Below are 22,309 nucleotides of genomic sequence, written 5' to 3'. Positions count from 1 at the left end.
AATTGTAGTTCAGTTGCTTGCCTATCACTCATGATGCTCTAAAGTGCCACTCCTAGTACTGAATTAGTTGGGTGTAGTAGAACAATTCTGTAATCCCAGGGCAATCAGCAGTTCAAGGTTGCCTTTGGCAACATAGTGAATTAAGGCCATCTAGGGATACACGACCCTGTCTGGAAAAAAGAAGAAGGGAAGAAAACAAATTTATAGCTTAGGACATCTAGATCTAAGATAGGATAAATTGGTACTATTATTATGAGGAAAACATTGTAAGATAGATTCACTTTACAGCTCAAGAAAGAGTAGAGCTGGGGGTGATAGCACATGTCTTTACTCAGGAGGCAGAGGCAGAGGCAGAGGCAGAGGCAGAGGCAGAGGCAGAGGCAGGCTCTGTGAGCTTGAGGCTCGCCTGGTTTACGTAGCAAGCTCTAGGTCAGCCAGTGCAACATAGTGAGACCCTGTCTCCTTAAAAAACAGAAAACAGAAGAGAAAGATTAGGGTGTACATGAAAAAATAAAAAATGAAGTAAGTAGTGCAGGTGAAAGTGAACTATCACGTAAGGAAGCTGAAGAGAGAATTTTGCGGTATTTTCCCAAAGGAATTCCAGTCATTACCTCTGAGAAATACCTGCACTGCCATAGGTTTGTTGCAGTATTATTTTTAATAGCCAAGTAGAAACAGACATGTCTGTTGATAAACACATGGGTAAATATGAACTATGTATGTACTTTATGCATACACACACATATAATGCACACACCTATAATGTATATTCATAATAGGAAGTACTACTCGGGCTTAGACAAGAAGGAAAGCTGCCCATTTGGGATAGCATAAATGAACCTAAAACGATACTATGTCAGGTAAATTAATACACAGACGAATGAATGATCTCACTTACATATAGAGTATAGAAAAGTCACTCTTAGAAATGGAGAGAAGGGTGTTAACAAAAGTTAAGTACAGAAAATGGGAAGATGTTGGTCAAACAATACAAACTTAAGAGTTAAAAGATGTGGGGCGTGGTGGCGCACGCCTTTAATCCCAGCACTTGGGAGGCAGAGGCAGGCGGATTTCTGAGTTCGAGGCCAGCCTGGTCTACAAAGTGAGTGCCAGGACAGCCAAGGCTACACAGAGAAACCCTGTCTCGAAAAACCAAAAAAAAAAAAAAAAAAAAAAAGAGTTAAAAGATGAATAAAGCCAGGCAGTGGTGGCACACGCCTTTAATCCCAGCACTTGGGAGGCACAGGCAGGAGGATTTCTGAGTTCAAGGCCAGCCTGGTCTACAGAGTGAGTTCCAGGATAGCCAGGGCTATATAGAGAAATCCTGTCTTGGAAACTACCCCCCCCCCAAAAAAAGGAAAAAAAAACCCAGATGAATAAAATTTGAAAACCTGTTGAGCATAGTGATTAATAACTATAATCTCAGCTCTTGGAAGACTGAAGTAGGAAGCTTGTGAATTTGAGGTTAGCCTGGGCTACCTGGCAAGGCTTTCTCTCCCTTTAGCCTCTTCAGATTCCAGTAATAACAGGGTACACTAGAAGAGTAAACTTTGGGCTATGGAAATGGCTTCGGTGGTAAAGTCCCTGCCTCACAAGCATGAGGGCCTGAGTTTGGGTCCCCAGAGCCCACCTGAGAGCTGGACATGGTACTTGCACGCACCCATACCTCCTACAGTGGGGAGTGCAGAGCAGAGACCGACCAACAGATCTCTGAAGCATATTTGTCAGCCAGCCTAGAAGAATCAGTGAGCTTTAGGATTCGTGAGAGACCCTGTCTCAAAAAATAAAGGTCTAAAACTGAGGAGAGACCTGGGCAGTTGCTTATGGAGCCACAGCCATGTAGCTGTATTAGTGTGCCCTTCTCTCTTCCCTTTTCCTTTTCTTCTATTTCTTTCCAGAGCTTGCTTTCCCTGAGAATCTGACCTCTTGCTCTTTCTTCTATGAAGTTATAACCCTCCTTACTATTAGCCATGCTGTGCTGCTTGTCTACCTCATGCTAACCTCCATTGCTGAACATGTTGATTTCAATGGCATGGTTTTTTCCCGTTCTCTTTGTCCATTTCCTTCTCTTGACAGCTGCCAAGATTTGCAGCGTGCCTGTTCTGGGGTTTTTCTTTTAAATTCTAATAAAATTATCCTCAGACTTAAAGGCTACATCTGTTAATGCTATAGCCATGTACACAAAGCACATATATACCACACATGCACGATGAGCACATGGGTACATACACACATAAAACCACACACACACACACACACACACACACACACACACACACACACACACACCCACCAGTGAGATGAAGCAGCAAAAAATGGTTTGAGCAAGCCTGATGACCCAGTATAGAACCCATGGTTGAAAGAGAGAACTGACTCACGTAAGTTGTCCTCTGATTACACACGCTCATATATATTGTATGTGTGTGTGTGTGTGTGTATATATATACACACACATACAATGATAATGATTTTTTTTTTTAAAAGAAAGGATGGCATCATGGCACATGTCTTTAATTCCCGAACTTGGGAGCCAGAGGCTGGCAGATCTTTGTGAGTTCAAGGCCAGTCTACATAGTAAGTTCTAAAACAGCCAAAGCACAAGGTCAGGGGTATAAGGCTATCCTGGTTTACAGAGCAAGTTTGAGGCGGCCTGGACTACCTGAGATCTTGTCTCAAAAAGACACACACACCAGAAAAAGAAAAAGAAGAAAGAAAAAGAAAGACTCGTTCCCTGGGGATTAGTGCCTAACCACACCTTGAGACAATTAGTTGCCAGTCACCAACATCTCTCGGCACTCAGGCATACTTTGTCTCCACCATGAGTATTAATGTTTATTCTTTTCTCATTTGTGTGACCTTTCGATTTAGTTTGTGTTAATTAATCTCCCTATAAATGTTTAAGACAGAGTAAGACTTGGTTGGCTTCTTAAAGGAGTCTCACCAGCTGTAATCAAATGCTTGCTTAAATATGCTCTTTTTGATAGCTATGGAGAAAAAGGAAGTAGATAATGGTGTGATTTGTGAAGGAAGTTGTAAGAGGGAGAAGAAGAGATTAGTAATTAGAGTGCAAAGACATTGTTTCAGATTGGTACAGGCATAAAGATGAAATATGTAGTTTTTTTGTTTTTTTGGTTTTTCGAGACATGGTTTCTCTGTATAGCCCTGACTGTCCTGGAATTCACTTTGTAGACCAGGCTGGCCTCGAACTCAGAAATCTGCCTGCCTCTGCTTCCTGAGTGTTGGGATTAAAGGCGTGGGCCACCAAGCCCGGCCAAAATATGTAGATTTTAAAAGGGGAAAAAAAGAAGGTGTTATCTGCAGTAAAGAAGCAAATTAGCTTCCATTCCTTCAATGTTGGTCTAACTTACCAGGAAAATATAAAGAAGTCTCCCAGTAAAAGACTTTCTGTTTCCAAATATCTTAAAATTTCCTCAAAGTATCCATTTTACCCCAGCTCACAAAGCAGTTCGTTTTGGAAAGATACCTGGGAGACTTGTGTTGTAGTTTTTGTCTTAGGTAATCTTCTGCAGTTGACTTAAATCTGTCAGAGTCTTATATCTCCTCCCCGACCCCCCCCCCAAAAAAAAAAAAAAAAAAGGTAGTGTAGCTAACACTGACTGGCCTTAAGGTCACTGTGTACCTAAGGGTGACCTTGAGCCTCCCAAGTGCTAGAATTCCAAGGATGCCCCACCCCACCCCTGTCTACTGAGGGTTTGCCTATGAAGTTTCAGATGCCTTCCTGTTCAATCTCTTATTATACTTTGTGTTTCCTTAGGGCTTTGTTAACATCACCATATAGGTCTGACTGGTATCAGCAACATAAGGTTTTCTAATATTCACTGCTTTTACAAGTAAGGAGCTAGAGCCAGCCAGTACTCCCAGTACTCGGAGGCAGAGGCCGCTGGATATCTGAGTGTGAGGCCAACCTGTTATGCCTGGTCTAAAGAGACTCTGTCTTTAAAAATAAACAAACAAATAAACAAACAAATAACAAAAAGAATAGAGTGGGGGGGTATGTTGTCTTCTGTTTTAAACTTTGACACAAAGACTTGAAGGAAACAAAGAATAGAAATGTTAGTGGGATTTGTTATTTTTTGAAACAGGGTCCCATGTACCCCAAGCTGGCCTCTAAGTTACTATGAAACTGATGCTGGTCCTGCATTCATGAGCCTTCTGCCTTTTCCTCCCAGTGCTGGCATTACAGACATGGACACAATGCTGGATTAAATTGTTGAGCTGCTGTTTGTTAGGTCCCAAGGGATACTCAAATAGAAAATTCCTCCTGCTTTAAGAATTTTGTGGGGCTTTTGGGGGGTGGGGAAGGAGGGGGAATCAGGAAAAAACTACTTGCCAGCAGTCACACTTCAGTATAAGAAATACCATAAAAAGAGTGCATGGCATTGAAATTTAAGATGTTTATCCCGTGTTTCCTGGTTTCTTTAACGTAACTGAATATATTCTAAGTACCACTCTCCTAATTATCAGCCTGGCTATATTAAGAAATATGAGATGTGGTTCTGAACGTGTAAGTGAAGGACCACCCAGCATTAGCTTGTCCCACAGCATGACATAGTGATCCCAGCACTCAGGAGGATCAGAAATTCATGGTCATTTTTAGTTATATAGCAAGTTTGAGCCCTTTGGGACTACATGAGACCCTTCTCAAGAGAAGAAAGGAAGAGAAAAAAAGAAGACAAAGCAGTATTTGCTAGTAAGAAACTTGCCATTTCTCTCCACGTCTAGAAACGTTACCCTAATATTTAGACATAGTTTTCTGTCCCAGAAAAGAGAAGCATTTTCATACCATACTATTTATAGTAACAGCAGCATCTTGACTTAGTCCCTACAGAAAGGCCAACAGTGGCCTGCTTGCTTTCTGGTATTTTGTTCTGTGTGTGCATGTGTATGGTGAATGTGCACATGTGTGTGCTAGAATGGAAGAGGGCGGTCAGGCGTCGTATCACTCTGCACCATACGCCCTAACAGATTTCTCAGAGGTTTAGTTAGGCTGGCTGCCGCCAGGCCTTGGCAGTGCTCCTGCCTCTGCTCCCCACAACACTGGAGGTGTGGGCTTGGCCATGCTTGGCTTCTCCTGTGGCTGCTTAGGTTTGAACTCAATTTCTCATGATTGTGCACAGTAAGTGTTTTATCCACTAAACCATCATTCAGCCCCACAATAAACTTGCTTTTTGAGGAAGTAGACACTGTTTTATTTGGGTTTCACATTTTATGAAAGAAAACTTGTTTGTTTTTTGAGATAGGGTTTCTCTGTGTAGATCTGGCTGTCTTGGAACTCACTCTCTAGACCAGGCTGGCCTTGAATTTACAGAGATTTACCTGTCTCTGCCTTCTGAGTGCTGGGATTGAAGGCATGTGCCACTGCTACTCAGCAAAAAAAAAAAAATTTATTACATTTATTTATTTGTGTGTATGTGTTGAGGTGGGTGGGGATGTTGCTTTAGTACATGTGTGGAGGTCAGAGGACAACTTGCAGGAGTACGGTCTCTACACCCTGTGAGTTTTGGGGATCAGATTCAGGTTGTTGGATTTGGCAGCAAGCACCTTTATCTGCTGTTTGCATTTAGGTAAAATAATTTACTCCTTAGTTATCAGTGTAAATAAGGACAAAGCTTTAACTGCAATCTTGATATTAGAAAGGATGCTAAAGGTTCACTCTTTAGAGGTTAACTGCTTCAGAGTTGGAGAGATTGGGGTTTTCATAAATTGGCAGTTTGACCTTGGCCAAATCGTTTAATCTTTTTAGGGAGAACATTGTAGACTTAAGTGTTTGTATGAGCTAGATAAACATTTAAGTCTGTAAAGACAGATTGGAGTGAGATTTTGTGAACTTGGAAAGTCGTTGGCTCATTATTATTGCCAGGTTTTGTTTCAGACCGTATCATGTGTAGTAGGTGGGTTTTTGTCCTCTCCACATAGCAAAAAATTACCTTGGACTTTAAAATTTCTATGATTATTATATAAGGGTGGGGTCATGCTCTTGTGAAGTCAGAAGACTTATGTTTTAGAGTTGGTTCTTTCCTTCCACCGTTATCTGGCTTCTAAATAGTAAATTCAAGCTGTGAGACTTAGACAAGTGCCTGACCTCCTGAGCCACTCACCAACCCCGGTGACTTTGAACTTGTGAACCTTTGCTTCCTGAGGACTGGGATTACAGCATGTGTACCACTTTGTGGTACTGTGCATTGAACCCCGGCTTCTTACATGTAAGGCAGGAGCCATATCTGCTGAGCTGCATCCCCGTCCTTTTATTTTCCTTTTGAGCCAGTCTCACTTGGAAGCCCTAGCTGGAAGCTACTCAGCGGCAGTCCTTCAGTGATTACAAGCTTAAGCTACCATACTTACCCTTGAAATCTGAAAACAGGGTCTTACTTTGTAGTCCAGGCTAACCTTGAATTTTAGATCCACCAGTCTTGTGAGATTTAGGATTGATTACAGATCTGCATTGCAGGACCCAGTAGGCCCAGGAGGGTTGTTTTGTTTTGTTTTAATGGTTTCATGCAGCCCATGTTGGCCTCAAATTCGCTATGACTTGAACTTCTGGTCCTCCTGTATCTGAGTACTGAGATTATAGGACTGTGCCACCACATCTGATTTATGCAGTGCTGGGGATTCAACACAGGGTATTAGGCATTTTAGGCATACATTCTACCAACTAAACTGTACCCTCAACTCAAGCAAAGGTTTGTTTGTTCTTTTTCCTCTCTGAGGCAGGGTTTCTCTGTGTAGCCCTGGCTGACCTGGAACTCATCTCTGTAGACCAGGCTGAGATCAGCCTGCCTCTGCCTCCTGAGTGCTGGGATTAAAGTTTACATGCTTTTAAGTGTACAATACAGTAAATCATTGCTAGCCACCATGCCTGCCTTTAAAGGTTTGTTTTACACACACACACACACACACAACCACAGTAGGTGAGATTATACATCTGCTATTTAGCCTAGTTTAGAAATTCTACAATATATACAAACTTCAAAATAGTTTGTATGTTTTACATACATACTTTTTGCTTGTTTGTTTGTTTTTGCTTTTTGTTTTTCAAGACAGTGTTTCTCTGTATAGCCTTGGCTGTCCTGGAACTCACTCTGTAGACCAGGCTGACCTTGAACTCAGAAATCCTCTGGCCTCTGCCTCCCAAGTGCTGGGATTAAAGGCATTCTCCACCACTGCCCGGCTCAAATACTTTTTAATCAACTGAAATACTACTTGAGGTTTCAGGAAAAGCCACAAATGTAGTGGTTGTAAAAGTTAAAATGTTTTCAAGATTAGAAAAATACATTGTGAAATATGGACATGGATTCAAGTTATTCTGAATGACCTGCTTCTAAGTAGGAAGGTTCCATGAGTTTATTTTAATCAAATCATAAAACTACATATCAACATATGTAATAGTACATTGCCATGTATGAGGTAACTGAGCTACTGAAAGCTGTAGATTTGACATTTTTCTTTTGTTTTTATTTTTTTATTTATTTTATTTTATTTTTATTTTTTTTGAGACAGGGCTGGCCCAGAATTCATTGTGTAGACCAGGATGGCCTTGAATTCAAGTACAAATTTGACTGGCTTTTCCTCCTGAGTGCTGGGGTTAAAGGCATGTTTGTTTGTTTGTTTGTTTAGGTTTTTTGAGACAGGCTTTCTCTGTGTAACAGCCCTGACTTGCTTTGTAGACCAGACTGGTCTAAAACTCAAAAAGATCCAATGCCTCTGCCTCCCAAAAGCTGAGATGAAAGGCATGGTCACTATGCCTGGTCTTATTTTTATTTCTTTTTAGACAAGTTCTCAATATGTAGTTCATGTTGACCTGTAGGTGGGGCTGGCCTCAAATTCACTCTTTTCCCATCTGTCCCTCAAGTGCTGGTATTCCAGGCATACACCACTGTGCCTATAGGGTGTTAGAGCATTCCTAACTTTTGGGTTGATGGAGGGTAGTGATTTACTAAGCTTAACAGTACTTTCTCAAGCTTTACCTATGTCATGAGAAGTGGAACTTCTGTATTATATGGTAGTTTTTAATGTTAGGAAGAACCCCACAGGGACAGTGTACTGTACCCCCTACCCTCCAGGAACAGAGCACTAGGGTTTTTCTTGCTTCAGTCAGGACAACATTCATTTTATTCTTTTCTTCTCTTAATAATAGCTGTCTTAGCTGGGCAGTGGTGGTGCATGCCTTTAATCCCAGCACTTGGGAGGCAGAAGCAGGCAGATTTCTTGAGTTCGAGGCCAGCCTGGTCTACAAAGTGAGTTCTAGGACAGCCAGGACTATACAGAGAAACCCTGTCTCGAAAAACCAAAAAAAAGATAAAAAAAAAAAAATAGCTGTCATGACAGGTAAAAAATGGTACCTTGTGGTTTTGGTCATATTTTTTCTAAGCATCTTTTCATATGTTTGTTAATAGTTGTATAATCTTACACAGCTGTTGGAAAAGAACAGCGTCTGTAAGATTGTTGCATTAGTTATGTGTCTCTGAAACATACTTTAAAGCCCAGTAGTAAATGAGTCAGTCAGAGCAAGAAACAACTGGTAACTGCTAATACTACTTTTCTGTAGTATTAATACTGCTGTTTTCTAGGAAGCTGTTTGGGGTATTGGGGAGAATTTGTCTTCTGGAATACTAAGTGCAAGTTTGTATTAGCTATATTCTTGTCTGCTGTAACAAATACCTACAGAACAGCTTACAAGAGCAAAGTTTTATTTTGGCTCACTGCTTAAAGGAATGCAATCCGCCGGGCGTGGTGGCGCACGCCTTTAATCCCAGCACTCGGGAGGCAGAGGCAGGCGGATTTCTGAGTTCGAGGCCAGCCTGGTCTACAAAGTGAGTTCCAGGACAGCCAGGGCTATACAGAGAAACCCTGTCTCGAAAAACCAAAAAAAAAAAAAAAAAAAAAAAAAAAAAAAGGAATGCAATCCATTGAGGTCACAAAGATAGAAGTAGAGGGACCTTGGCAGTTGGGAAGTAGAGAGGGAACCGAAAGGGTGGTGAGCTATTACAGTCCAGGTTGCTCCCTCTGTGAGCTCTTCTCCCAGCAAGGTCTTGACTCCAGATGCCCCACGACCTTCCCAAACAGTGCCATGAGCTGGGGACCAAGCGTTTAAACACACAGCCTGTGGGGCATTTTACTTTCAAACTGTCACAGAGTTTGAGTCATCAAATTAATGTTAAGTGTTAAACACTATTGTTACTATAATCTCCGTTCTCTGTTATTGAACCTTGAAAGTTGCAGCTACCTGTTTCTGTCTTGTAGTATATGCTTTAGAAACTATGCTGATATTTCATTAGAAATGGCAAAAGTGATTCCAGTGATCTGAGATTGTTTTTGTGGAGTTCAGAGCCAAGGTTGCACTATTATGGGGAAAGAAAGTGGTCTACATTTTACCTCCCACTCAAAGTGGGTTTGAGTTTACTCCCTTCTTTTTCTAGGAAAAAAGATGCAAAAAAGATGTCTTTTTGGTGCCTTTGATTAAGAAGATATAGGCTTCTATTTAATTATTTAAAACTTAAAGTAGATTAAAGTATATAAAATTATGTTGAATGTTTATTTTTGAAAATAAAGCAAGTATCTTAATTGTCTAGAAATAGAAGGCATACTTTAAAATAAGATGATAACTATGCTTATATGACAAGATATTTTCTGCAATTTTCTTTTCTTTGCCTTTCAGGAAGATATTAAATTAGTTTTTCCTTTGGAATTGTTGTAGCCCTTCCTTTTACAATGGGCATTCTATGTATCACAAATAATAAATGTTTTTCTCAAGTTTTTTTCTTTCCATAATTTATTTTTAAATTTATATTACCTCCCACTCACAGACCTTATCCTCTTCTCTCAGTCCGCCCTTATAAATTCCTCCTCTATTACCAACTCCCCTTCTCTGAGGAGAAGGGGAAGCCCCCCTTGGTACTACTCCAACCTGGGATATCTAGTACCAGCAAGATTAAGCACCTCCTCTCTCACTGAGGCTCAATCAAGCAGTTTGGGTAAGGGAAGGTATTCAGTGGCAGGCTACAGAGTCCGAGACAGCTTCCCCCCCCCCCCATTTGTTAGGGGATCCACATGAAGACCAAACAGCATGTCAGCTACAAATGGGGGGGCTAGGTCCAGCCCCTGCATGCTCTTTGGTTGGTGGTTCAGTCTCTGTGAGCCTCCATGGGCCCAGGTTAGTTGACTCTGTAGGTCTTCTTGTGTCCTTGACTCCTTTAGCTCTCTTAGTTTTATCCCCAACTCTTCCACAAGACTCCCTGAGCTCTGACTGATGTTTGGTTGTGGGCCTCTGCATCTATTCCCATCCACTGCTGGATGAAGCCTCTCAGGAGACAGTTATGTTAGGTTCCTGTCTGCAAGCAGAGCAGAGTATCATTAATAGTGTCAGGGGTTGCCCATGGGATGGATCTCAGGTTGGGCCAGTCATTTGTTGGTCATTCCCTCAGTCTCTGCTCCATCTTTATTCCTGCACATCTTGTACACAGGACAAAATGATAGGAAGTATTAAATAATAGATGTTTCTAAAATGATAGGCAGTATTAAGAATTAACCCTATTTTAAGATTTTAATTGCTGGGCAGTGGTGGTGCATGCCTTTAATCCCAGCACTTGAGAGACAGAGGCAGGTGAATTTCTGAGTTCGAGGCCAGCCTGGTCTACAGAGTGAGTTCCAGGACAGCCAGGGTTACACAGAGAAACCGTGTCTCGAAAAACCAAAAAAAAAAAAAGATTTTAATTGGCAAACTCATAGGTAATAGAGTAGATTTAGATTCAAACTGATATTTTCGTTGGTTCTAACACAGTGATTTACTAGGTAAAATTGTAGACTTTCAACTATTATAGTTGATTGTGAAGGCTTAAAAAAATCACTCTGCACTTAGGAGGCTTTTACATTTGAGATCAGTTAAGACTATCTGAGACCCTGTCTTAAAAAAAATTATGTGTAAAAAGTCATCCCCCACCCATAGGAAAGTTAGGCAGAGGCATCCATCTGTGTATCTCACAAATTTTAGACCTACAAGATGAAAGCACAGCTGAAATTTGGCTTAAAAATCCAATAATGTAGGGGTTTGGAGAAGTGGCTCAGTGGTTAAGAGTTCTTGCAGAGAATCCAGGTTCAGTTCCCAGCACTCACATAACATATAACCTTCCATAGCTCCAGTTCCAGGGGATCTGGTACCCTATTATGACTTTTGTGGGCACCAGGAGTGCATGAAATGTATATACATACATGCAGGTAAAATACTCAAAAAATACCTTATTTAAAAACAGAATCAGTGTTAGGCATGGAGCAGTGGCTCTTAGTTCAGAGTGCTTCTCTAGTTCAGTTTCTAGCACCCATGACTGGCAGTTCACAACCGCTATAACTCCAGCTCTTGGGGATCCTACACCCTCTTTGGGTTTTCATTAGTATCCCCACATACCTGGCATAGATACACATATACACATATATGTGAAGGAAAATAAAAGTAAACTTTCAAAACAATTCAGTATCAAAAAGGAGTAGGTAGAAAAGATAAAAAGCTAGATTGTAAAATGAAAAGGACATTGAAAGACATAAGTTACTCTGGCATCGAGATGTGGGTGGAAAGGAGGCTCTAGGGAAAAACAGCGAGTCTTTGAGAAATCTTCCCAAGAAGTTGAGGGTAATTTTACCTTTTTGTTTGTTTTTTGTTTTGTTTTTTTTTGAGACTGGGTTTTTCTGTATAGCCCTCCAAGTACTGGGATTAAAGGCGTGCGTCACCATCACCTGGCATAATTTTACTTTTTTAAAAAAGTTTTTGTAAATGATATTTTTATATCTTATCAAGCCCGTATAAAAGACACACAATCCTGGTATTTTATTTACAAGCTGTAAGCCTAGATTGGGCAGGCTTTGAGTTATGCTAATTTACATCCCAGCCCCATGTGTCCTTTGCTACTTGCTGTTTCTCCTGGCCATGTGCTCATGGTCCCATCTCCTTTCATGGAGCTGCCTTTCTTTGTCTCCTCTCTTTTCCTCTCTTCCGTCTTCCCTTCTTCTCTGGTATTTCCTGTGACCCCTCACTTGACCCTCATGTCCCACCTTCCTTTACTCTTCCATATTGACAGTTAACTTGGGGAGCAAGGTTTGCACAACACAAGCTTTGTGCTTGGGAATTCACCCGTCTTGGGGCAGCCAGATCTTAGGGCACAGAGTTTGCCAATAGAATACACAGCAGCAACAGGCCAACTCCAACAAGATTTCTTTATTTTTATTATATGCACAGGAATGTTTTGCCTATTAGTATACAAGTATACCTCTTGCGTTCTTGTGTGTGTATGTGTGTGTGTGTGTGTATGTACAGAGCCCATGGAGGCCAGGAGAGGAAATCAGATCTCTTGGAACTAGAGTTACAGACACAAACTGCCATGTAGTACTGGGGAGAGAATCTGGATCTTTTACAAGAGTAGCAAGTGGTCTGAACCATAGAACCATCTCTCCAGCTCAATTTTGCTCTTTTTTTCTTTTAATAAATAGAAAAAAGATTATCAACTTTTTGTTTGTTTTAGGCAGTGTCTCACTTCACATCCCTGGTTGGCCTGGAATTCTCTGTGTGGAAATCAGAGAGATCCATGGTCTCTGCCTTATAAGTGCTATATTAAAGTTGTTTTCCATCATGCTTGGCAACAGCATGTTTTTGCACAACAAATTTGGAATATAGTTTTGCTTCTTTGGAATCAGACTTATTAAGATTATACTGTCTTCGTTTTTTTCAGTACACAGCTCTTGAAATTTTGACAAACACATGTAAGAAGGGCTTTACTTTCAATTCTTTTGTTATTTCTGTCTTCTCACTTTTACTTCCTGAGAAACACTTGTATTCTTCTTTCCTAGCAATTTCGATCCTTTAAGAGTGTTATATATATATTTATTTATGTAGGAATGAACACGCACACACACACACACAAAACAATAATTAAAAAGGCCATGAATTTGAGAGTAAGGGAGGAGGTTACATGGAGGGAGGCTTGGAGGGAGGAAAAAGAGAGGGTTGGAAAATGATGTAATTATAATCTAAAATAATTTTAAAAACAGAGTATTATATGAAGCTACTTTGTATCTATCATCCTAGCACTTTGGGGCCAGCTTAAACTACAAGTGTAACAATCTGCCAAAAGAAAAAAAAAGATATGTTGTGTAAACAGAAGCATAGGATATGGGTGTGTTGGTTTCCTAGGTCTGCTGTAACAGTACAAGCTGGGCATGGTGGTTCATTCCTGCAGTGCCAGACTTTGGAGGCTGAGGAAGGAAGACTGCTGCAAATTTGAGGCCAGCCTGGACTATAGAGTGAGACTTTATCTTGTAAAGCCAGGAACAAACATTCCCTCCGAAATTACCCTAAAGTTGTGGGGATGGAAACGTAATGTTTTGCAGTTCAGGTAAGAGTCCAGAAGTCTAAGACAGTATCTTAACCATTCTGGAGGGGGAGGGGGAATCTCATTCAATGCCTTTCCCTAGGTTTTGCTGTTTGCCTACAATCTTTGGTGTTTCTTGGCCTGTGTAAGATTCTTTTTCATCTGTGTCTGTTTCTGCATGCCATTCTTCTGTGTCATCACGTCATCTGCACTCTGTGCGTGTCCCTATATCCAAGTGTAATGTCTTGGATTGTGTCTACAAAGTCCTTACGAGAACAGACAGTTATAATTTAAAGTTTTGAGTGGATTTAAGTCTTGGGAAGGTGCACTGTTCAACCCACTCTTTCCAGTGTTGGATACATACATACACGCACACAATGCTGTGGCTTCACTCTAGCAACTTGAGATGTTGCTGGGGTTTAAACCTAAGGCTTTATGCATGCTAGGCAGTTGTTCTACCACCAGTGTAAGTATGTAAACGTGTACATGTGCATGTGAGATCAGAAGTTAAGTCAGGTAGTCCCCCCTCCCGCCCCCCATCTCCACTTAATTTTGAGATATGATCTCCTTTTGAACATGGAGTTGGCTACATGAGCTGGCGTGCAGACGCAGAGGGATCCTCCTGTCTCTGCCCATGCTACTGCCCCTATTTTTATGAGGATACTGGAAGTTGATCTTAGGTCTCCTGGGCTTGTAAGCATGTCAACTGAGCCAGCTCTCCAGTAGGTGATGGTTTTTATTTAATTTTTAAAGTTTTTTTTAAACATTTTTTTTTTTTTTTTTTTTTTTTGGTTTTTTGAGACAGGGTTTCTCTGTGTAGCCCTGGCTGTCCTGGAACTCACTCTGTAGACCAGGCTGGCCTCGAACTCAGAAATCCGCCTGCCTCTGCCTCCCGAGTGCTGGGATTAAAGGCGTGCGCCACCACGCCCGGCTAAGCATTTTTTGTGGTAATGGTGCAAGTGTTCTACCTCTGAGTTATACCTCCAGATTCAGAGTAACTTAAGAAAATTTAAAAAATTTTATTTTGTATGTGTGCACATGCTTGTATTTGTGTGTACATGTAAGCATGAGTGTGTGTGTGTGTGTGTGTGAGAGAGAGAGAGAGAGAGGGGTCAGAGGGTGGTACAGGTAGAGGGTAGGATAATTTTTGGGAGTCACTTCTCATTTTTCCACCTTGTTGAGGGAGAAGCTCTTTTTTTTTTTTTTCTTTCTGCTGCTGTGCTATGTACTGCTCATGCTTGCACTCCCAGTATTTGGGAGGCTTAGGCAGGAGGATTGTTGGGATTTCAGGGTCATCTTGGATTACATAGTGAGTTCTAGAACAGTCTGAACTGTAGAGTGAGACCCTGTCTCAAAACAAACAGGCAAACAAGCAAACCAGAAAATAGGGTCGAGAGATGGTTTGGTACTTCCGAGTGCTGTTGCATAATCGTGAGGTCCGAGTTCGTATCCCAGCATGTGTATAACAAGCTGTGCATCATTATACATTCACCTGTGACTCCAGCACTGTGGGGAGCTAGAGCTGCAAGATCATGGGACTTGCAGGCTGCCAGCCAGCCTAGCTGAAAAACCAAGACCCTACAAGCTTCAGATTCAGGGAGAGACCCTGTCTCAAAGGAATAAGGCAAAGAATGATAGAGGAGGGCACATTATTTCCCCCTCTGACCTCCACACAAACATACAACTGCATACGTGTATACACCAAACATACATACACAAAATTAGACAAGCAGTTAAAAAAAAAACTAAATAAACAAAGCTTATAGTTATCATCTTACCCTAAACACATTGTATTACTTCTGGAAAGAAAAAAAAAAGTACTTTCCCATGTAATCGTCATGTGACACTATTTTGGGAAGATTAAAGAATCGTCTACTCACCCCAGATAAGGAGCCAACCATAGATGAAAGTACAGACACCACAGAAGTCCACTTAGTGTCCAGTGAGTTTTATTGGGGTTATTTATAGGAATGTGGGTGAGGGTTACTCACAGGAGCAGAAATGACCCAAAGATAGCCGCATCAGCCAGAAGCCCATTCCAGCATGGGAGACAACAGAGCATAGAAGCTCACTGCACAGCTGGCACACAGCTAGCAGGTTGGAGGGAGCCTTGCCAGGCAGCTTTGCTGACTTTCGAGTGGTTTTCACCTGTTTTTCAGGAGGGAAAGGTCTAGTGAATGACCAGCTTCAGGGACTTCTTGAATTTTCCCTCTAAGATGGAATGTTTTATTTTGGAAGAAATTGCTACAGACTAGTAATTTATTAATGGTATAATAGTATTATCATGTTTTGTTAATTTTTTTTTTTAAGATTTATTTATTATTATACATGAGTACACTGTAGCTGTCTTCAGACACACCAGAAGAGGGCATCAGATCTCAGTACTGGTGGTTGTGAGCCACCATGTGGTTGCTGGGATTTGAACCCAGGACCTTCGGAAGAACAGTCAGTGCTCTTACCTGATGAGCCATCTCGCCAGCCCTTTTGTTAAATTTTATATTTATTTTTTTGAGACAGAATCACTATGTAGCACTGGCTGATCTGGAACTCACTATGTAGATTATTAGGCTGGTGTCAAACTCATGGAAATCCCTAGTTGTCTGTAAAATCCTTTTATGATTTTTGTCTCCAGAATTAGTGGGTTGTCTCTTAAGGCTTTTACTTTATAGATACCCGCTTACCTCATCTGTTTCATGATGCTCACATTTTGAAGACAGTTCTGCCACTTGATCTGTAGAGTGTTTTACATTTTGGGTATAGTCATTTCTTTATTATTGGATTCAGGTTAAACAGTTTTTGTTAAGAATGCTAGCTTTCCATAGCTATACAGTATAACTTACCACAGAACTTAATTACTTAAATAACAATCATCTGTTATTTTTTTCAAAAACTTGATGAATGAGAAAATAGGAGCCGCTTGACTAACTGCTGTGTCTTAGGGCTTCTCGGCCTGGAAGTCTCTATTGAGCTTTGCTCTTGACAGGGCCTGGAGGTTGCTTGTTGTCTTACTGTGTGGTAAGTTGGTGCTGGCTCTTAGTGGAAGCTTTAGTTCTGTTTTCCTTAGGACTGCCTGAGTTCTTCATGGTATGTATGGTGCTGGCTCCTCCCAGAGCAGTCAGTTCTGGAAAGCAAGGCAGAACTGTCCTGTCTTATGATGTAGCTTCGGGAACAACTTTACCTTTATTTCCACTCTATTCTGCTGGTCACAGAGGCAAGCATTGCACTGTGGGAGAGGAATTATAGAAACACTTGACAAGGCTTACTGGGGCTCATCTTGGAGGTTATCTACCACAGCACCTAAACTTCTAACAAGTCCAGATCTTTCTATATTTTCTTTCTGCCTAAATTGTGCCTAAATTCCAAGGGTACCAAACATTTCTTTCTTCTCAGTCCCATGAATATTGTTTTGTGTTGACAAGTTTCAGTACTTATTCAACAACAGTTGGTTTTAATTTTTTACTTTCTAAAAACTATTCTTTTTTTTTTTTGGTTTTTCGAGACAGGGCTTCTCTGTATAGCCCTGGCTGTCCTGGAACTCACTTTGTAGACCAGGCTGGCCTCGAACTCAGAAATCCGCCTGCCTCTGCCTCCCGAGTGCTGGGACTAAAGGCGTGCGCCACCACGCCCGGCGACCTAAAAACTATTCTTAATTTGATTCTATTTAATTATTTGTCTGTATCTGTGTATTAGTTATGCTAAGTTATATTTAGCTTTGTAGAGTTTCTTAGTTTTGTAGGAAGATACTGATACTGTTTGTTTCATAGTTTGTAATTTTAGTACTACTGATAGAACAAGAGTTCATTTGTTCCATTGACTTTTATTACATTGATTGATTGATTGATTGATTGATGGATTGTGTGTGGGCACCCATGTTCCACTGTGGGTGTGAAGAAGTCAGAAGGCAACATGTGGGGAGTCTGTTCTCTCCTTCCACCATGCAGGAGCCAAGATCAAATTCAAGTTGTCAGGCTTGGCAGCAAGTACCTTAACCTGCTGAGCCATCTTGCCTGCTGTTTATTGTTGGGTTTTTGTTGTTTTTCTTGTTCTTGTTGTTTTTCGTTTTGTTTTTTTAAAGGATTTAGTTTGTGTGTGTGTGTGTGTGTGCATATGGATGCCCTTAGAGACCTGAAAGGATGTCAGTTATAGGTAGTTTGAACCATCTTACATAGATGTTAGCAACTGAACTCTGATCTTCTGTCAGAACAACAGGAACTCTTGGCTCCAAGCCATCTCTCCAAGCTCCTCCATTGATCTTTTATTTTACTTTATTTACTTATTCATTTTACATCCTGCTCACTGCCTCCTCCCACACTCCTTCCCCCATCCACCCCTTCTCCTCTGATGAGTGGGGTCTCCCTAGTTAACTCCACACCCTGGAATTTCAGGTCTCTGTGAGGCTAGGCACTTCCTCTCCCACTGAGGCCAGACAAGGCAGCCCAGCTAAAAGAATATATCCCACATATAGACAATAGCTTTTGGGATAGCCCCCATTCCAGTTGTTTGGGACCCACATGAAGACCAAGCTGCATATCTGCAATATATGTGCAGAGAGGCCTAGGTCCAGCCCATGAATGTTCTTGGTCCTTTATTGATCTTTATTGTCAATTTTTTTTTCTTTTTGAGACTAGAGTTTTATGTAGCTTTAGAATTACTTCCAACAGGCTTCGTAGTCAAGGATGACTTTGAACTTCTGATTCTTTTGCCTCTACTTCTGGAGTCCTAGGATTACTGTCATGCATCACCATGCCCAGGGGAGGGCATCATATATGCTGTCCATGGACTCTGCCAACTGATTTACACCCTTAGGCCTCAGTTCTTTCTTGTGTTCAGTTGGCTTTTTCCTTTTTCATGTGGAATGTTGAGCTATTATAGTAGTTTAAGAAGAGTCATATGAAGGAAGCAGTAATGAGAATAAAAGGAAGAAATAAAATTTTAATTGCAAGATTTTCTTTCTATTCCCATCTGCCTTATTCTAAGATCTCAAGGAATTTTGCTTCTTGATTGCTTTTGTATTTCTTGATTTTTTTTTCATAGGTTTGTGTCAAATGTGCTTTTGGTGTTGAGGAATATGTGGTAAACATAGAATGACAGTGTCTGAATTTTTTTGTGATCAGATAGTAACATCTTACCCTCCAGAGTTGAAACTCTTACATCACATCTCATTCTCTTGTGTCTGAGGTGACTACTGATGACTTTATGGGGTGTATTTTATCAGGATGTTAAGTTTGGGGTATCTTCAGTATGGGGTGTTTTGTAGATAACCAAGTGAAATTTTTTAGGTTTTAGGAGTAAGGTCTAGGCCAGAGCTTTCGTTTTCTGGGGTCATGTTGTTATATAGATGCAGTTTAAAGCTCTAAGACCTGACAGTGTCTTCAGGGGATGAATATAGAGAGAACAGTAATTGAACCAGTATAAGCCAGCATTAGGGACAGAGAGAAAAAGGACATTAAAAAAGATTATTTTGTTTTATGTATATGAATGTTTCACCTGCATGTCTGTATGTCAGTGTACCACGTGTGTACTTGGTGCCTAAAGAGGTCAGAAGAGGGTATTAGATCTGGAACTAGAAATATAGGTTGTTCTGACCCCTCCTGTGGGTGCTGGGAACTGAACTGGGGTCCTCAGTAAGAGCACCAAGTTCTGTTCTTAAGCACAGAACCATCTCTTCAGCCCCTAGAAAAGGAATTTTTTAAGAAACTAAGAATAATCAGAACACCATAAACCTAGAAATTGTGTCTTGGGAACTCAAGGGAAAAACATTGTGTGGACTATAGGAGGAAGTTTCAATTTTGCTGATAATAGAATAAATGCTAGAATCGAAAATTGTGTTGAGCAGTGTGAAGGCTATTGATTATTATGGAGCCTTTAGGAAAGGCCAGAGATGCTAATAATATCTCATTATCTTGTTTTCAGGTTTGCTGTCTTATTGATGGTATGTCTGACAGTGGACCACAGCTTGATTCCATGGGTAGTCTGACCATGAAATCTCAACTTCAGATCACTGGTAAGTCTTTTAAAAAGGTACAGTATCTTATATCTCTGCCTCCTGTATTAACAGATAATCTTGGTAATTGGAGAGATGGTTCACAGGTTAAGAGAACTTGCTGCAGTTCTACTAGACCCTGGTTTAGTTTCCAATACCCATATCATACATAGAGGCTCACAACTCCAACTCCAGAGGACCTGTAACCTCTTCTGGTCTCTGAGGATGCCTGCACTCGTGTGACATTCACTCACATGCATGCATACATCTAAATAAAAAAATAAAAAACTTCCCTTTGTAAAATATTACAAGAACAAAATCTTCAGTGGGCTATTTTTTTAGGCACCAAGTCAGTATTTGATGAATGAGTATCTGAACAGAATGGTAAAGTCTAGAAAAATCATTTTTATTTTAAGATGTTCTATAGATTCATTCTCCTCCATTAAACTGGTATCTAGGCAATAGCTTGATTATTAATATTGATAATTTTATTAATTTATTATATTTTCTATACTAATATATATTAGTATGCTAAATTATAATTTAATAATTATTACATTGTAAGCAGAATTAAACCATTATCACTACAACTAATATTACTATTTATTTACCTTTAAAAATTTTTAATTTTGAGAATTTTATATGTAAATACAGCATTTATAGCATTTACATCCCTCCACCCCTAACTCCTGTGTTCCTCCTTACTCCTTAAATATATGACCTTTTCTTTAGTCATTATGGTTACATACAAACACCCCCTACATGCTACTGAATCCATTTAGTGGGATTTTTTATGTGGGGTGTGTGTGTGTGTGTGTGTGTGTGTGTGTGTGTAGGGCTGACCAATCAGGGGGCTTGATCCTGATTCTCCCTCTCTTGATAGCCATTAATTGCTTATGCTTCTTCTCTAGGAGTGGGTCTTATGAGAGTTCTCCTGAGCCATGGTAGCCTCACCTGAGCTTGTCATTGTGCAGACCTTGTTTAGGTGACTGTACTGTTGTTTAGGTGACTGTACTGTTGAGACCTTGTTTAGGTGACTGTACTGTTGAGACCTTGTTTAGGTGACTGTACTGTTGAGACCTTGTTTAGGTGACTGTACTGTTGAGATCTTGTTTAGGTGACTGTACTGTTGTTTAGGTGACTGTACTGTTGAGACCTTGTTTAGGTGACTGTACTGTTGAGATCTTGTTTAGGTGACTGTACTGTTGTTTAGGTGACTGTACTGTTGAGACCTTGTTTAGGTGACTGTACTGTTGAGATCTTGTTTAGGTGACTGTACTGTTGTTTAGGTGACTGTACTGTTGAGATCTTGTTTAGGTGACTGTACTGTTGAGATCTTGTTTAGGTGACTGTACTGTTGTTTAGGTGACTGTACTGTTGAGACCGTGTTTAGGTGACTGTACTGTTGAGACCTTGTTTAGGTGACTGTACTGTTGAGATCTTGTTTAGGTGACTGTACTGTTGTTTAGGTGACTGTACTGTTGAGACCTTGTTTAGGTGACTGTACTGTTGTTTAGGTGACTGTACTGTTGAGACCGTGTTTAGGTGACTGTACTGTTGAGACCTTGTTTAGGTGACTGTACTGTTGAGATCTTGTTTAGGTGACTGTACTGTTGTTTAGGTGACTGTACTGTTGAGACCTTGTTTAGGTGACTGTACTGTTGAGACCTTGTTTAGGTGACTGTACTGTTGAGATTGCACAGGTACAACTTCCCTGTCATAAACAGAAGACACTCTTAGAGCTGAAGTCCAGCTCTTCTGGCTTTTCAAATCTTTCTGTTCTCTCTTTTGTATTCTCTTTTGATTCCCTGAGTCCGAGGTATAGGGATTGTGTTGTAGATGTAACAGTTGGAGTTAGCCACTCTATGGTTAGTTATTCTTTGATTTTGACCAGTTTGGGATTTCTGTGATGGTCTCTATTTGCTGCAAAAAGAAGCTACTTTGATGAAGGGTGGAACACACACCTATCTATGGATGTAAGGACGAGTAAGTACTTAGAGAGCAGTAGGAATTACACTGGTTAGGAACGTGGCAGGAGTAGGTTTTCCTCTGGGGTCCATGGCCTTCCCAGTCATAGGTTGTAAACTCTCTCCAATTGAGTGGACCTTATGTTTAATTAAACAGCTATTAGTTATCCCTGACATATAAGTGTCACTGTTGTACCTGTGTAGGTGTCTTGCTGGGCTGGCCATTGTTACGGTTTTAAATCTAGGTAGGACTGTTGGTTGCTTTTCTCCCTAGCAGCCTCTTGGCACCTGTGGATACTGTGAACAGTGGTCAGCTCTAGCTCAGTTCTTCCAAGCCCTGGGAGCTCAGTTAGGGCAATGGCAATAGCCTATATTGTGTTGGGAATGATTTGGACTTTCCTGACCAACAGCTCAAAGGGAGGTTTTCCATGTATGGCACTGGGGTTTTTGTTAGATGCTCTTAAGGGGAACAATGTATAAATGCTAAGTTCATGTATATATATGAAATATTTATTTATATTTATTATGTATATATTTGAATAAACATAAAATGTTACCCTATGACTTTTCAAATCTACTTAATGTTATTTATCCTCCCTCCCTCCTTTCTTTGTATTGCCTCCCCTTTTCCTAGTTAAAGTGGGTTGCCTCCTTTTTCTCCCATTTCCCCATTCATAGAACCCATGCCTTACTATTCCCCTCTTTAGAGCTCTTCCTTCTACTTTGCTCCCATGATCTCTTTTTACTTTCTTGGTTTCTGCAGTTACACCAGGTTATATACTCACATCTAAAGATTCAGAGCTAGGATCCACAGATAAGAGAGAACACGCAGCTGCCATCTCTCTGGGTCAGGGTAGCTCACTTAGGATGATGGTCTCCAGCTCTGCTCATTTACCTGCAAACTGCATGGTTTCAGGTTTCTGTGCAGTGAATGCAATTCTGTTGTATAAATGTACAACATGTTCATCATCCATTAGTCAGTTGGA

At 40.7% G+C, this 22,309-nt stretch overlaps 1 protein-coding gene across 3 annotated transcripts in view; it reads left to right on the top strand.

Annotated features, from left to right (window-relative positions):
• The window catches only part of Itch (itchy E3 ubiquitin protein ligase), a 120,721-nt gene that overhangs the window by 28,979 nt on the left and 69,433 nt on the right, over positions 1 to 22,309 (top strand). For 2 of the 3 annotated variants that reach the window (XM_021182181.3, XM_021182162.3), the window contains exon 3: positions 19,287 to 19,377. In XM_021182181.3, the coding sequence (XP_021037840.1) occupies positions 19,308 to 19,377 (70 nt within the window). In that variant the 5' untranslated portion in view covers positions 19,287 to 19,307. Of the gene's footprint in view, positions 1 to 13,195; positions 13,398 to 19,286; positions 19,378 to 22,309 lie in introns of all 3 variants that reach the window. The other variant, XM_021182171.3, reaches the window with a different exon arrangement.

This window comes from Mus caroli, unplaced genomic scaffold (assembly GCF_978045245.1).
Source record: "Mus caroli unplaced genomic scaffold, Mus_caroli_1 scaffold_2, whole genome shotgun sequence".
NCBI lineage: Eukaryota > Metazoa > Chordata > Mammalia > Rodentia > Muridae > Mus > Mus caroli.
Note: the sequence above shows the minus strand (reverse complement) of the source record. Positions and strands in the feature narration are given on the sequence as shown.